The sequence below is a fragment of the Oreochromis niloticus genome, linkage group LG4 (genome assembly GCF_001858045.2).
Source record: "Oreochromis niloticus isolate F11D_XX linkage group LG4, O_niloticus_UMD_NMBU, whole genome shotgun sequence".
NCBI lineage: Eukaryota > Metazoa > Chordata > Actinopteri > Cichliformes > Cichlidae > Oreochromis > Oreochromis niloticus.
In genome coordinates, this window is record NC_031969.2 from 10793602 (window position 1) to 10808670 (window position 15069).

Consider the following 15069-nt stretch of genomic DNA (forward strand, 5'->3'; position numbering starts at 1 on the left):
CACGCGGTCTGTGACGTCAGCTGTTGTTGTTATTATGGGTTCCCAAGCAACTAAGAGTGCGTTAGAGGGTGACGAGAAGTTTATGATGAAATTCGCTCCTGGAAGCACAAAGTATTTAGGACATTGGCGCAAGAAATATGATTTTGAAGGTAAATTGGTTGTAGGACAATGTCAAATGTTAATAGATCAGTTGACAGTAAAGGCAGCTTGTGCAAAAGGGAAATTGAAACAGGAGAGAGAGTTACAACTGGCGTCCGCTAAACTGTGGTTAGAGCAGGCGCAGAAAAGACAGGAGGCGGTGAACGCAAAGAGAGCAGCTTTGCAAGCATTAGCTGTGAAACCTGAAGATGAGACGGTGCAGTCTACTTCAGTGGTGCTGACGTTAAGGGACCAACAGCGTAGAGCAGCATTAGAGAGGGAGAGAGAGGCCAGAGAGGAGGAAGAAAAGCAGGAGCAGGAAAAGAGGGAGAGAGAGGAGGAGGATAGAGTACGACAGGAGTTCGGGGAAGCCGCAGCACAATATTTAAGCCCTTATAACACTAGAGCCAAAACCAAAAGGGATGAGGCGAGTGCAGCTGGTATGCCTGTCTACCCTGTCCTAGATACCTTTCCTATGGTGGAGGTTGCGAATCCCCATTTTGGTGTTGAAGGTGACCAAAGCCGTGTTATTTGTGTTTACAGGCCATGGACTGAATCTGAATGTGCAGAAGCATGTAAAGGTTTAGGAGACCCGTTGACTAATGTTGATGAATTTATCGCCCGACATAAGCAACTCTGCTCCTCATACCGCTTAAACGGTCAGGAAACAGAAGCCACTTTTAGGAAGTGTCTCACATATAACTGGGCTCGGGTGCGAGGCACCTACACAGGGAGGGATGGTAATACCGTCCTACCCTATGGCCATGCAAATTTAAGAGGCCAAGTTGATGGGGTTTATGAGCGTCTTAGAACTACCTTTAAAGCTTCTGCAGATTACAACAAAATTGCCCAATGTGTGCAGAAAGAAGGAGAGGATGTTCATGAATTCAGGGCGAGATTAGAGGAAGTTTTCAAAGTGCATAGTGGCCTTGAAGAGAGTGCGGAGAAGGCCAGCCCATATCAGCAGCAGTTAAAACATGCTTTGATGAATGGCTTTCATTCACCCATTGCTGATTTTATCAGAAAACAAAATGTTAGTCATAACACTGACGGGTCCGTTGAATGCATGAATTGGGCCCGCCACGCACAGGAAGTTATTAAAAATAAAAAAAATAAAAAATCACAAAGCTCTGCGGCCGCTGCCTTTTTAGCAGGTGAAATTTTGTTTCAGGGACAGGCTGGAAGAGAGCAAAATAGAGGCAGGAGTAGGAGAAATAGGGGCTCATGGCAATTTAGGGGGAGCCGTGGCAAAAAGAATGATATATGCTATGCATGTGGGGAAAAGGGGCACCATGCAAGAGAGTGCCCTGACCGCATGCCTGAAGAGTATAGACGTCCTGATGCAAAAAACCCTTATTATAATAAATGACTAGCACCTGTTGACACTGCTAACACACATACATGTATAAATGATCCCCTAGTTTGCCAGAATTTACAACAGCCTGTGTTTCAGACTCTAGATTTAACTGAAGTATTGTTAAATCTGTCAGGGAAAGAAGTAAAACCAGTTCGCACGTTAACCGTGCAGGGTAAAACCATTCAATTTCTGTGTGATTCAGGTGCAGATAAAACTGTTTTAAAAGATCATGTGTCAGGAGTTGACCCTTCAAGTGGCACAATTTATGTGAAGTCTGCAAATGGTCAGTTAAATCAGCATAGAATCTCTAAACCTGTGTGGATTAGAGATCCTACCACGGGAGAGGCAGCTCAGGGTTCAGTTGTAATGTGCCCAACTTGTCCGGTGAACCTCTTGGGAAGAGATATGATGATGAAACTTGGAATTTCAATAATTCCAACATCCATTGGGATGATAGCTGCAGGAAAAGGAGAAACTGCTGAGACAATGGTTCATCAGGACAGTGGGGATTTGCATTATTACTGGACACTTGACCTGTCGGCCTCCAGACCTGATCAAATGAACTGTAAACTGTTAGCTGCAGCTGAGGAAATGTTGACAACCAGCCACAACACACAGGCGCCAGAAGACTTGCATGTCACACTGAGATTTAAGACCACGCCTGGGCCTGATGAGGCCTACACAGATAAAGTGCTGAAATTAGGGCCACAGAGAATCACCATAAAAGCAATATATACTGATGGTGAAACCATGGCTGGATGTAGTGTGATCCTTTCTGAAGCTGCACAACAACTCTTTACAGGGCAGACACCACATATTTCACTGACAAAGAGTGGCACAGCTGGGTGGTCAGACTTAGCATCTTTGGTGAGACAGGGGGAGAGTGTTGGAATGTGGCAGCAAGCTGGAGGGGGTTGGGAGACAGACATGCAGCGCAGCATCTTTCGTAAAAAGCTGGGATGGGTGACACATACTACACCACAAACACATTTAGAGGGGGGTGAGAATGACACAGTAGAATGATATGTTGTAGATGTCAGAGATCACCCGGAGCTTAAACAGGTCCCAGAGAAGCTCTGGTCTACTGGGAAGACTGATGTGGGGTTGATGACTACAGCGAGTCCAGTAGTAATAAAGCCCAAAACGTCTTTTAGGCCAAGAGTGAAACAATATCCCTTGAAGCCTGATGCAGTGGAAGGCATTAAACCAGTAATAGAGGATATGATTAAAGCAGGGATATTAGTTGAAGCTCCACAGGCAGTATGTAACACACCCATCTTCCCAGTTAGAAAGGCTGATTCACAGTCGTGGCGCATGATTCAAGACTTAAGAGCTGTAAATCAGGCAGTGGAGAGTATAGCTCCATGCGTCCCTGACCCCCATACCTTGTTAAATCAGCTTAAGCCAGATAAGACACACTTCACTGTGGTAGATTTAAGTAATGCTTTCTTTTCCATACCAGTGCATGAGAATTCACAGGGCTGGTTTGGTTTTACGTATCAAGGCAAAAAATACACATACACCAGATTGCCGCAAGGTTTTTGTGACAGTCCTACAATTTTCACACAGAATATTACAAATTGTCTGTCTGATTTTGTAATTCCATCACATTCACAGATGTTGGTATATGTCGATGATATTTTAATTGCATCCAATTCAGAGAAGAATTGTAGAGACATGTCATTGGCATTGCTAACTCACTTAGCTGAGACAGGTAACAAGGCCTCACTTTCAAAGCTACAGTGGGTAAAGACAGAAGTGAAATTTTTAGGACATCTACTTAGTGCAGCAGGGAAGAGCATAGATCCAGAGAGGAAAACAGCTATTTTGGCAGCACCTAGGCCAGTGACAAAGAAACACATGATGCAATTTCTAGGTTTGCTAAATTTCTGTCGATCATGGATGCCCCATTACGCTGAAGTTGCGCAGCCATTACTAGATATGATGTACAGTAAACCTTTAGCTATGTCAGAAAGTTTGAGTTGGACCCCTGAGGGGGAGCAAGCTCTGTGCATGCTGAAACAGATGCTGACAGGAGCATCAGTTCTAGGGCTTCCAGATTATAACAAGCCTTTTGTTCAAACTGTTGACTGTAAAGGACATTTTATGACGTCCATGTTAGCACAAAAGTGTGGAGGTAGGATGAAGCCAGTAGCTTATTATTCTAAGAGGCTGGATTTAGTGGCTTGTGCCTTACCTCACTGTGTGCGATCTGTGTGTGCAGCTGCTGAAGCCGTAAAGTGTTCTGGTGAAATTGTCTTGTTTCACCCTTTGACCCTGCTAGTTCCACATGAGGTGGATGTTTTATTGCTGCAGACTAAAATGACATTCTTGTCACCAGCAAGACACTTATCTTTAATGTCATTGTTGCTCTCCCAGCCACACGTAACTATTAAGCGGTGTACAACTTTGAATCCCTCTACACTGTTACCCACAGAGGAAGAGGGTACACCACATGTGTGTCGTGAGCATGTGGAAACACAGTGTAAACCTAGAAGTGATTTAACGGACATACCACTCACTGAGGGCAAGGTTTGGTTTGTTGATGGTTCAAGTTTTAAAACGGCAGAGGGAAAGACTAAAACAGGCTTTGCTGTTGTGGATGATGTGCAGGTCATCCGTGCTGGGCAGTTATCGCATTCCATGTCTGCCCAAGCAGCTGAGATAGTGGCTCTTACAGAAGCCTGCAAAGCAGCTGAGGGGCAGGCAGTGACTATATACACAGACAGTCAATATGCCTATGCCACACTTCATTTCTTTGCCGCTCAGTGGTCAAGACGAGGCATGACAACATCAACAGGGAAACCTGTGGAGCATGCAACACTTTTACAGGACCTGTTGAAAGCAGTCTTGCTGCCCAGTAAAGTTGCGGTTTGTAAATGTGCAGCACACACACGTGGCACTGACCCCATTGTACTGGGCAATGCCTTTGCAGATAAAATTGCAAAGGAAGCGGCCCTTGGAACACATGGGGTTCATATTCTGGCGTCTCAGGAGCAAACTATGCCCATTACACATGATGTGTTAGCAGACATGCAGTCACACTCACCTTCAGCTGAAAAGCAACTATGGCTCACTAAAGGAGCGAGCCTGAGAGGTGATGTTTACTATCTTTGTGATAAGCCTATATTGCCTAAGAACTTATATAGGACTGCTGCAATTTTGAGCCATGGGCTCTGCCATGTCTCCACAGCCGGGATGGTGGCAGCAGTCGAACAGCAGTTTTTCACACTGGGATTCAATGCTTATTCAAAACGTTTCTGTAAAGCATGTTTAATATGTTGTAAACATAACGCTCAGGGGAACCCCAGACCTAGAAGAGGAAGGTTTCCCAGACCCAGCTACCCATTTGAAGTAATCCATATGGATTTCTGTCAAGAGTTTATTTTTAATAAGACATTCTTCAGGTTGAATAAAGACACTCAGACAGTTAGACTATAATAACAGTGGCGTGCATGGGTGAGGCCTCTGGCGAGACCCCGCGCACGGGTGAGGCCTCTGGCGAGACCCACCCTGAGTGCCGGCAACAGTTCTTTATTTATAGGTTACATCGCGTATGCAAGCACATCACATTTCCTCTTTTACAAGTTCCTCTAAACCAGCGGTTGTGTGTGTGGGTGTGTGTGTGTCACATGTGTGTCTGGCTGCTTCTTCTAGGAAACGTGGTGCACTTTTGAACTCTTGTGGTTTGGGTGCTGCATCTGTTTCCTGTTTAACTTATTTGTGTTGTAGAGTTAAATGTCAGCTTGCACAACAGTGGAAAAGTTCAGCAAATCTTATGAAATATATGAACACTTCATGATATGCTTGTTAATGAAAGATAATAAAACAACGAATAAAAACACATAAAACATAAAATCTTTCAACATTCCCTCCTGTTGTTAATATATTTCACACATACTCTATAGACTTCAGTAGACAATCACTTGCTCGCGCATTTTCAATTGCTACATCATGTGAAGTGTCTGAAATTTTTAAACACAGTCTTCTTCTTCCTCAGTTGCTATCGGGCTATAAGCTTGTGCCAGGAAGATTCCGGTTGCAGTGTCTTATTTGGATAAACAAAAGATACACCCTGCTTTTCTGGAACTCTAAGTCTCCATAGGCAGACCATGGTCATGTTATGGGCTAGTTCGGGCGGTGTGACCGGAAGTGTTATTAAGTTCTTTATTGGTTCTTTTGGAGCACATGCACGCAGACTTGTATTTATTACTGTTTCTAGAGTTTGTAGTAGATTTACAAAGAATGCCATTTCAATTTTGTTATGGGGTACATAATTATGCATTAGTTGGCATTCCTCTGACCAGCATCGTCGTCGAGTCCTGTTGGGGACTGGGTCCTCTCCATCTGAAATGTCTGAATGTTCATTTTGCACGTCTATGTCAGGCATTGTTTGTGAGTGTCTGAGTAGTTACTTGGGTGATGGGTTGCTCTTCTGGTTTTGCAGGTTGGACTGATCTTCCTTTACTCTACCGGGCAGGTGGGGCTAGGTCGGGGCTCGGGCTACAATGGGGTTTCTTCAGGTCGACCAAGTTCACCAGATCACCTAGTGTGTCGACTGAAAGCGAGAAGTCAAGAGGGCGGGATGTACCCAATCTGCCCTCTCCTCCACTTACAGATCACTAGATGATAGGTGGACTGGTGTCTGGGCTTGTGTCCCCTTGTACTTTTTTGGCGTGGCTCTGGTGGATCCACGAAGGTCTTTCAGCGATTTTGCACGCTGTCGGTGTTGTGAGCAGGACCTGATAAGGGCCCTCCCACCTCGGAGAGCTCCAGTTTTTCCTCTGGAGTACCTTGATCAGGATCCAGTCGCCTGGTTTCAACCTGGAAGAGACTGGAGAAGAATCATTCGGCAGTTGGTTGCTCAGAACTATTTCTTTGTTCTCTAGCAGTTTTGTCATCCATTCTGCTAGGGTTGTTTCTCTGACTGACTTGTCTATTGGTTCACTGGTGATGGGCAGAGGAAAAGGTCTACCATGTACAATTTCAAATGGTGTCAGTTTCTGCAAGCATTGGGTTAATCTCATCCACATTTTTACTAGGCCTATACACTCTGGCCACGGTCTTCCTGTTTCTTCCACCAATGTGAGATATAGAGGCGCACATATAGTGTGTGCTCTAGTGTAAGCTGCTCTTCATTGCATGTATGTGTGTTAGTACGCTTGCATGCAGGGCCTCTGGGCCTGTCTCACCCAAAAGGGCATTTTCTTAACAGTTGCCTTTCACTCGCGTGTGTTAAGGAAGGCAAATGTGCTTGTAGCAGTTGTGAGATTATTATGCTATCATATATTGCATTATACCTGTAATCAAAATGAGTGAATCATAATACTGCTGGAGGCCACATCATACTTCTTAGTTAAAAGAATTTGAAAATCATTAGATTTATTAGATAGGTTTGTATTATCCTATACTGCTGATTCACTGCTGATTTACTGTGAGTGAGTTACACTGTTTCATGACATTTCATACTGCCGAGTTATGAAGAGAATATTGTATTCAGAGAGTAGGGGCCTCTCTCTTTTTTTTTTCTTTGTGATAGTAAAGAGAACAGAGCACATGCCACGGGAGCGTCACCCCCACCCTTGGTGGAAGCAGAAAAACAGGGAGCCAAGGTCATAACTCAGGCTCACAAAGAGTCAGAAAGAATATGAATGCTTAGTTTGTGGCTGTGGCGCATTCTGTATAGCTTCTTTTCTTTGTTTTAGTAGCTTTCTGCCTTCACCTGAGGGTGTGCCCTAAGCATGTGACTTCAGGTCTCCATAATTGGAGTTTATTTAAAGATAAATAAGATGATTTCATATATTGCTCGCAGATCATGCACTAGACGATATGTTGCAGTATTAGCCTGCTTCAATACTTAAACAAAACATCACTCTTTGTTTTATTATTATTATTATTATTATTATTATTATTATTATTATTATTATTATCCTGTCTCAAAACAGAAAATGAAATTGTAGTTGTTCTTGACTGAGAAACACAAAACCTCTCTTTTTTTCTTCTCAAAACAAGAAACTAAGTTTTAATCTCTCAGCCTTGTCACATAAAACAAAACAGACAACCCAGCCCTCAGCTGGCTCTGGACTTTATCATCATCAAGGACACAAAAAGAAAAAGAAAAAGCTGCTGCCAGAAACAGAGCAGAAGTGTGAGGAAAAAACTGAGCTCACAGACAGCTGCATGTGTGACCTTTAATATGCAGCTTCTGCTCTAAAAAACAAATAAAAATAAAAAAAATGTGTAACTTGCTCATCAGCTTAGTGTCCACATATTTAATTCATTTTATTCAGCTTCTCAAACCTGTAGCTTTAGCTGTTGTATACAGGGTTTGGCTCATTAGTTGTTAGTATAGGTTTGCTCTTCATCTTAACAAAGTCTCATCTAAGATGACAGGTTTACAAGCAGGTCAAGTGTCTCTATGCACCTGATTAGTGTAGTTATTTCCTTATTTTCTTCATCTCCTATATCATTGTACTGAGTTTGAGCAAACCTTAAGCTTGACTCAGACTACTTTTAACAATCTTCCACCTCGCATCATAACTGACTGAAGTGCCTCTTCCTATTAATAGTATGTCATTATTAATGTTATCATTGTATTGTTTTTCCTTTTTTATAACAGCAATAGTATATCACAATACACTACTTTACTACTAATATACAATAGTATATTAGTTTATATTTTATTATGTATCCATCACGGGTCTGTGTGAACCTGCAGCTTCACACCTTCCCAAGCTGGAGACATTTCCCTTGGCTGAACAATGACACAGCCTTAATATACCTTATGCATCTCTCTTTTTTATTTGATATATTTTGTGTGAATTATCTGGTTTCACGCATTCTATTCATTCTTCTTTCCATGCTTTAAAATATTACAACTCTTGTGTATGTTTTGATTTCTTTTTAGCTTCCTTTTCAGTATTTATTTCTGCTTGGAGGGTTTCTTTTAATTTAGTCAATGCGGAGGGGCTACATTTTCCCTCTCACGTGGGACATTTAGTTTTCTTTGGATTTCTCCATCTATATGCACTAATTTGTCCGGCGCCTGGACATTTCTTTTCTAGCCACTGCTCGTCAGCAGTGAGTTTTGTTGTTTTATTTCCCATTTTGATTTTGTGTTATTAATACTACAAACAGAACTGTGTGACCTTCTCTGGTATTAGAGTTAGGGGAGGTTATTAAGGCAGCCTTCTACCCTTGTCCTAATGTCAAGGGCGGCCTTAATTTTATGCGATGAAGCGCAACCTTTTCCCTTCCTCACCAGTATTTCAGTCGACACAGGAAAACAATAGAAGTGGTGTAGGGTCCTACTGTCCCTCTTCAAATGACACTCACTTCCTCTTTTTAAATACAAACAATTCACATACGCGGCAGTGTAATCCTATTTTAATTGACACTTTCCTTTTCCCATTTACTCCCGGAGTAAACTTTGTCGACTACCAGTTTTTTTTTATTGCGAAACGAGTCTCTTCTGGACTGCCAGTTTCGTCTTACAAGCGAGTCTTTTAGACTACCAGCTTTTTTTTTTATTGCGAAACGAGTCTCTTCTGGACTGCCAGTTTCGTCTTACAAGCGAGTCTTTTTTTAAACTGCCAGTCCCTACAGGACGAGTTTTTCCCTTAGAAAAGTGTCAATCTAAAAGACGATTATTCGCGATGTGTCTTCGAGTGTTAATATTCACCTGGTTATGATGATATAAGTGCCGGTCAGAGATTCCTCCTCGTTCCCCAGGATCGTGGACCTCTTACTAAGAACGCTGGCCAACCCCGAATTCACGTAGTTGGTCTTTTCTCCTTCATAGGAAAGAGGCTGTCGACAGACTTCAGCGCGGGCTCTCCACGATGTCAGGAAACGACGAGGTCACTCCGTTGGAGCATAAAATTAGTTATAATTCGATGTCCTACATCCAGGCTCGAAGGACCAATTAAATGTCAAGAGTTTATTTTTAATAAGACATTCTTCAGGTTGAATAAAGACACTCAGACAGTTAGACTATAATAACAGCGGCGTGCATGGGTGAGGCCTCTGGCGAGAGGTTACATCGCGTATGCAAGCACATCACATTTCCTCTTTTACAAGTTCCTCTAAACCAGCGGTTGTGTGTGTGGGTGTGTGTGTGTCACATGTGTGTCTGGCTGCTTCTTCTAGGAAACGTGGTCATTTTGAATCTTGTGTTGGTGTGCATTGTTTCTTTTAACTTTTTGTTGTAGAGTTAAATGTCAGCTTGCACAACAGTGGAAAAGTTCAGCAAATCTTATGAAATATATGAACACTTCATGATATGCTTGTTAATGAAAGATAATAAAACAACGAATAAAAACACATAAAACATAAAATTTCATTGAGTTGTCTAACTGTAACACCTACAAGTACTGCCTGGTAATTGTGTGCCCGTTCTCAAAGTGGGTTGAAATTGTCCCCACTAAGAGAGCAGATGCTATTTCAGTGGCTAAGGTAATATGCAAAAATGTGATCCCAGAGCATGGGATCCCCCAGACTGTATACAGTGACAATGGTCCTCATTTTGTGAATGAAGTAATTGAGAAAATGTCACAACATCTGGGGATAACACTGAAAAACCACTGCTCATACCACCCACAAAGTGCAGGGCTGGTTGAAAGGACTAATGGCACAGTAAAGCTGAGACTCAGGAAAACAATGGAGGAAACAGGCAGAACATGGGTAGACTGCATTGAGCTGGTGAAAATGTATATGAGAATTACGCCGACTGATAATGGTCTAACTCCATTTGAAATAATATATGGCAGGCCATTTAGAGTTCCAGTGTTTTGTAATGATATTGATAAAGCAGAAGAAGAAAACACACTAGCAGACTGGATGATTAAAATGCTGAAAAGCAAAGAAGTCATGAGTGCAAATAATCTGCCAGATGATTCTGTTTCTGTACAGGAAGAACGTCTGAAGCCAGGGGACTGGGTGCTGATAAAGGTCATAAAGAGGAAGTGCTGGTCGAAGCCACGGTGGGACGGACCGTACCAGGCTCTGCTGACAACACCAACAGCTGTGAAAATTGCAGAACGACCCACCTGGATACACCAAAGCCACTGCAAAAAGGTGACACACATCCAGGCCAGCTCGGAGTAAGTGGCAGGAAGGCCGGGTACAAAGGGGAGGGAAAGCCTCCAGGGCCCCTCGTCTCAATCCGGTGAAGAAACCAACTGAGCCACAGGTACTCATCAGAATGGCTGGAAAAGTGTTGTCCACCCTGCTGGGTGTAATGGCTTTGATGTCGTCATGGTCAGCAGTGGAGACCCTGTATGTCCGAGGAAACCACACCCAATACCCTCATGGCTATTCTACAAACTTTTGGTGGCAGTTTATGAATACAACTGCTCACTTGAGCAATAGGACGGACTGCTATGTGTGTGCTCATATGCCGTTGTCCGCATATACATCTGGATTGTGGCCGTACAGCATAACAGAGGACAGAAGTTGGTGTCTGTTAGGTTTAGCAACTCATCCAGGCTACAGAGTCCTCTGGTCCAAAGCCAACTACAGTACACCTCTGAACATCACCTGGAGTAAGTCGCCACTTCTGAACGTGAATTGTTCTGGACAAACTGACTTATTGGCCTGGCCTCAAGTGTCAGACCCGCTGCCAGACATAATATTGCTGAATAAGCTAGACGCAGCTCAACTACCAGTGTGTGTGATGAACAATGGAACACTGTCAGTGGGGGAGCTGCCGCTTCACTTATGTGGATACATATACACCTACTGCCCTCCAGAGAATGAGAGCAGGTGTATGAAATGCTTGACCAGTGCGAAGTGTGCTGAGAACTTGACATTGAGGAGGACCGAATGCAAGGTCAACCTGGCTTACAGAATACCAGTAAAAGCAAAGAGCCAGAAGTGGACAGACTGTGCACAGACAGTGCCGAGCAGTAAAGGAACAAGAGTGTTGGCTGATTGGTACTTCCTGTGTGGACATAAAGCCTATCTATCGCTCCCTGAGGGATGGGGAGGATTGTGTGCCTTGGTGAAGTTATCGGATCATGTCTTCTTCATGGACAGAGTTGAACATCACCCTAGCAACCGACGGAAGCGTGAGGTGGATATAGCCTCACCAAATTCTTTTGGAGTAACAGTAGACACTGGAGTGCCACGGGAATTCCGCATTTGGGGTGGAGGAGCTAAGTTCTTCCAAAGTCTGATCCCAAACATCGGAGTTGCAGAGGTGCGGGATCACGTGGAGATCAACCGGTATGCCCTACTGCGACACATTAATCTCACTAAGAAGCTGGGAACAGCCTTAGCAGAGGAGCAAAAGGCCATCAGAACGATGGTTCTGCAGAACAGGCTGACCCTGGACTTGATAACAGCATCACAAGGAGGAGTGTGTAAGCTGATTGGAGAGACGTGTTGTACGTTTATCCCGGATGGCTACACGACTGGAGGAGACATCTATGAAGCACTGCAGAACTTAACTGCTCTGCAGAAATATGTGGCAGACCACACATCCGGAGGAGACACGTCCCAAGGCTGGACAGCCTGGTTGACATCTGGACCATGGTGGAATATGTTCTTAAAGTTTTTGACTCCCATTCTTACATTGGTGGCATTGTTTTGCTTGTTTACAGGTTGCATTTTGCCATGTGTAAGATCGATGGTGAATAAAATGATTGCTAACACTTTTACCAACTACATACTGTTGCAGCAGAGTGACATGGATGCTAAGGCTAATGTGTGTGTATGAATGAAGCCTGCACTGAAAATGGTGACAAGTGGTGTAGACCTGAAGAGATATATATACGCCATATAGCCTTATAAAATGACAATACAGGGTGGAGATGTTGGGTTTATATTTTATTATTGTCATTTGTATTAAGAAATATTTAACCATATATGCTTAGAGGTGTATAATCGATTGTGTAGTGATAGGAGGTTTGATCCTTAATAGTCTGCAACGGCATTGTGTGCATTCCAGAGTGTTCTGGTTTTCACACCCACACTCTGGGAGCATGGGAGAGGTTGTACCTTGTCTTATTGCTTTATGGTAGGATAAACGTATCTATATTTGTTTTAGTCTAAGTGCCTTTTGTTTAGATGGACGGCTCTAGGGAGTCTTCCTGGGGTCACAGTTTGACCCCCACACATGGATACACAGATACACACACACACACACACACACACACACATACACACACGGTATTCTTCGTTCACATGTATACCTATATAAGGGGTCATATGTTAATGACCCTATGCATATTCATGTACCACAATAAAAGGAGTGCTATGGGGGAACCTGGCTGAGAGTCTGACGGAGGTCAAGTGGGTGGAACGACACTTGGCTCCAGGCAGGTCTCCCTCATGCATGAGTACTACAAGGAACTTTGCCTACTTGTGTCTTGTTTTTGCTGTGTAGCAAATTGTCCTGAACGTTCCAGCGAATAGGTTTATGTTACAAACCTATCAGGCCCCTCTTCTGTGGAACCAACTTCCAGTTTGGATTTGGGAGACAGACACTATCTCTACTTTCAAGATTAGGCTTAAAACTTTCCTTTTTGCTAAAGCATATAGTTAGGGCTGGACCAGGTGACCCTGAATCCTCCCTTAGTTATGCTGCAATAGACGTAGGCTGCCGGGGATTCCCATGATGCATTGAGTTTTTCCCTTCCAGTCACCTTTCTCACTCACTATGTGTTAATACACCTCTCTGCATCGAATCATATCTGTTATTAATCTCTGTCTCTCTTCCACAGCATGTCTTTATCCTGTTTTCCTTCTTTCACCCCAACCGCAGCAGATGGCCCCGGCCCTCCCTGAGCCTGGTTCTGCCGGAGGTTTCTTCCTGTTAAAAGGGAGTTTTTCCTTCCCACTGTCGCCAAAGTGCTTGCTCATAGGAGGTTATATGATTGTTGGGTTTTTCTCTGTACCTATGAAGCACCTTGAGGCGACTTTTGTTGTGATTTGGCGCTATATAAATAAAATTGAATTGAATTGAATTGAATTGCTTATTCATCCTCAAAGCTTGCTTTTAGCATCTGAGAACCTCTCATACAAGGAATTGCATGATGGAGGGGCACTGGCATCATGTGAGCAGCTTGCATCATGTGACAGGCCGTCACACTGGAGCCACAGAGCAGCTCACTCAGGTCCACCTGTGACCTCAAAGAGCTGCTTTAGCTCCTGCGTGGAAAGCATCATGCGGTCACTATCAAGGCAAATGGAAAAAACGCATGAATTTGCAGTCTGAGATGTGACCTGGTTGGACGCTAGGATAAAACACTAGTTTACATTTCTGCACACATCTGTAGCACTGTTTAGTCAGGCATCCACACACTTTACATGTCCTGCGAACTCTTTTTCATAATCAGCATCACATGAAACAGTTTAGGGTGGTTCCCCTTCCAGAATGTCTCACAGTCTTGTTGAGTGTTGATATGCTGTAGGTGGTATTACTGCAAAAGTGACACTGCATACGTTTTTTTTAAACAGTAAGAGCTCTGACTTTTCATGATGATGAACATTTCCGTCACTCATGTTCTGAACAGTCTCCAGAGTTTGGTGACTTCGTTGGCACTCTCTCTTTTTCTCATAGGATTGATGCTAGTGCAGCATTAGTGTCTTTATTCAATAACTTAATAATACTTTAATAATCCCAGACACTACAGGTGGCTTTCTGTATTATTCTACAGTTTTCATGCTTTAATGTTTGTTTTTAGCCATTTGTTATGTACAGGTCGTCCACAGATTCAGTCCTGTCTGCTGTGCTGTATGTATTTAATTAAACACCAGTCTAATTAAATACATACTAAAGCATGGCGAGGGGATGGATTTAAATGCACATTTCATTGAACCTTACTGCAATGAAATAATCCATAATAATGCATGGAAATGATGTCTTTGTGAGATTATGGCAACATAGACAGTAGTATGTTTCTGTTACTATACTACCTTTTTTTTTAGTCACATCTATCGTGACAGTGAAAGACACCCAACAGTATCTGTGGATCGTTTCTATCCAGAAGATGGAACTCAGAGTGATTCACTTCCTGTGCAAACACATTTTGCGCAAAGACAAAAGTCATCGGACAAAATGTGTGATGACAAAACATCTGGTGACAAATTTCTTCATACTGTAGGTCCACCTGGTGACAAAATCGTGACATCTTGTCTGGTGAGAAAATGTCACTTTTTTTTCAAAAGCAAGTTTTCTCTTATAATTTTCATTTGAAAGGAGAAGATTGGAGCTCCTAAAACTCCTAAAGGGATAAAGATTGACGGGGATGGTGATGTAGCACAAAGCAAAAGCACGATCTGTAAATGTTTAGTTGCATTAAAAATATTCTCACATTATTTTCACATGCAATATAATGAAGTAGTCACATAACTTTTCCTGTAACATATGTGATCATTTTTTAATTATTCTGTACTGATTTCCCAAACTCTACTTGTCAGAAAGTATTTACGATCTACAAAAAGCTGCATATATATTACATTCGTGTGAACAGAAAAGTGCAAACACACACACACACACACAAACACACAAAACACACACACACACACACACACACACACACACACACACACAAACACACAAAACACACATA

General features: G+C 42.9%; 1 protein-coding gene across 1 annotated transcript; it reads left to right on the top strand.

Annotated features, from left to right (window-relative positions):
* Window positions 1-2460: 2460 nt before the first annotated feature.
* Window positions 2461-11771, top strand: LOC112846766 (uncharacterized). The gene is made up of 2 exons (XM_025906804.1): window positions 2461-4862; window positions 9831-11771. The coding sequence occupies exons 1-2, from the start codon at window positions 2603-2605 to the stop codon at window positions 10598-10600; spliced, it is 3030 nt and encodes a 1009-aa protein (XP_025762589.1). The 5' UTR covers window positions 2461-2602; the 3' UTR covers window positions 10601-11771.
* The last annotated feature ends 3298 nt before the right edge of the window (window positions 11772-15069 follow it).

Excerpts from the sequence above, each read along its gene's own strand:
- LOC112846766 (XM_025906804.1), top strand. The coding sequence starts at position 2,603 with ATGACTACAGCGAGTCCAGTAGTAATAAAGCCCAAAACGTCTTTTAGG. Across the intron at positions 4,863-9,830 it reads ATTTGAAGTAATCCATATGG|ATTTCATTGAGTTGTCTAAC; the intron begins ATTTCTGTCAAG and ends ATAAAACATAAA.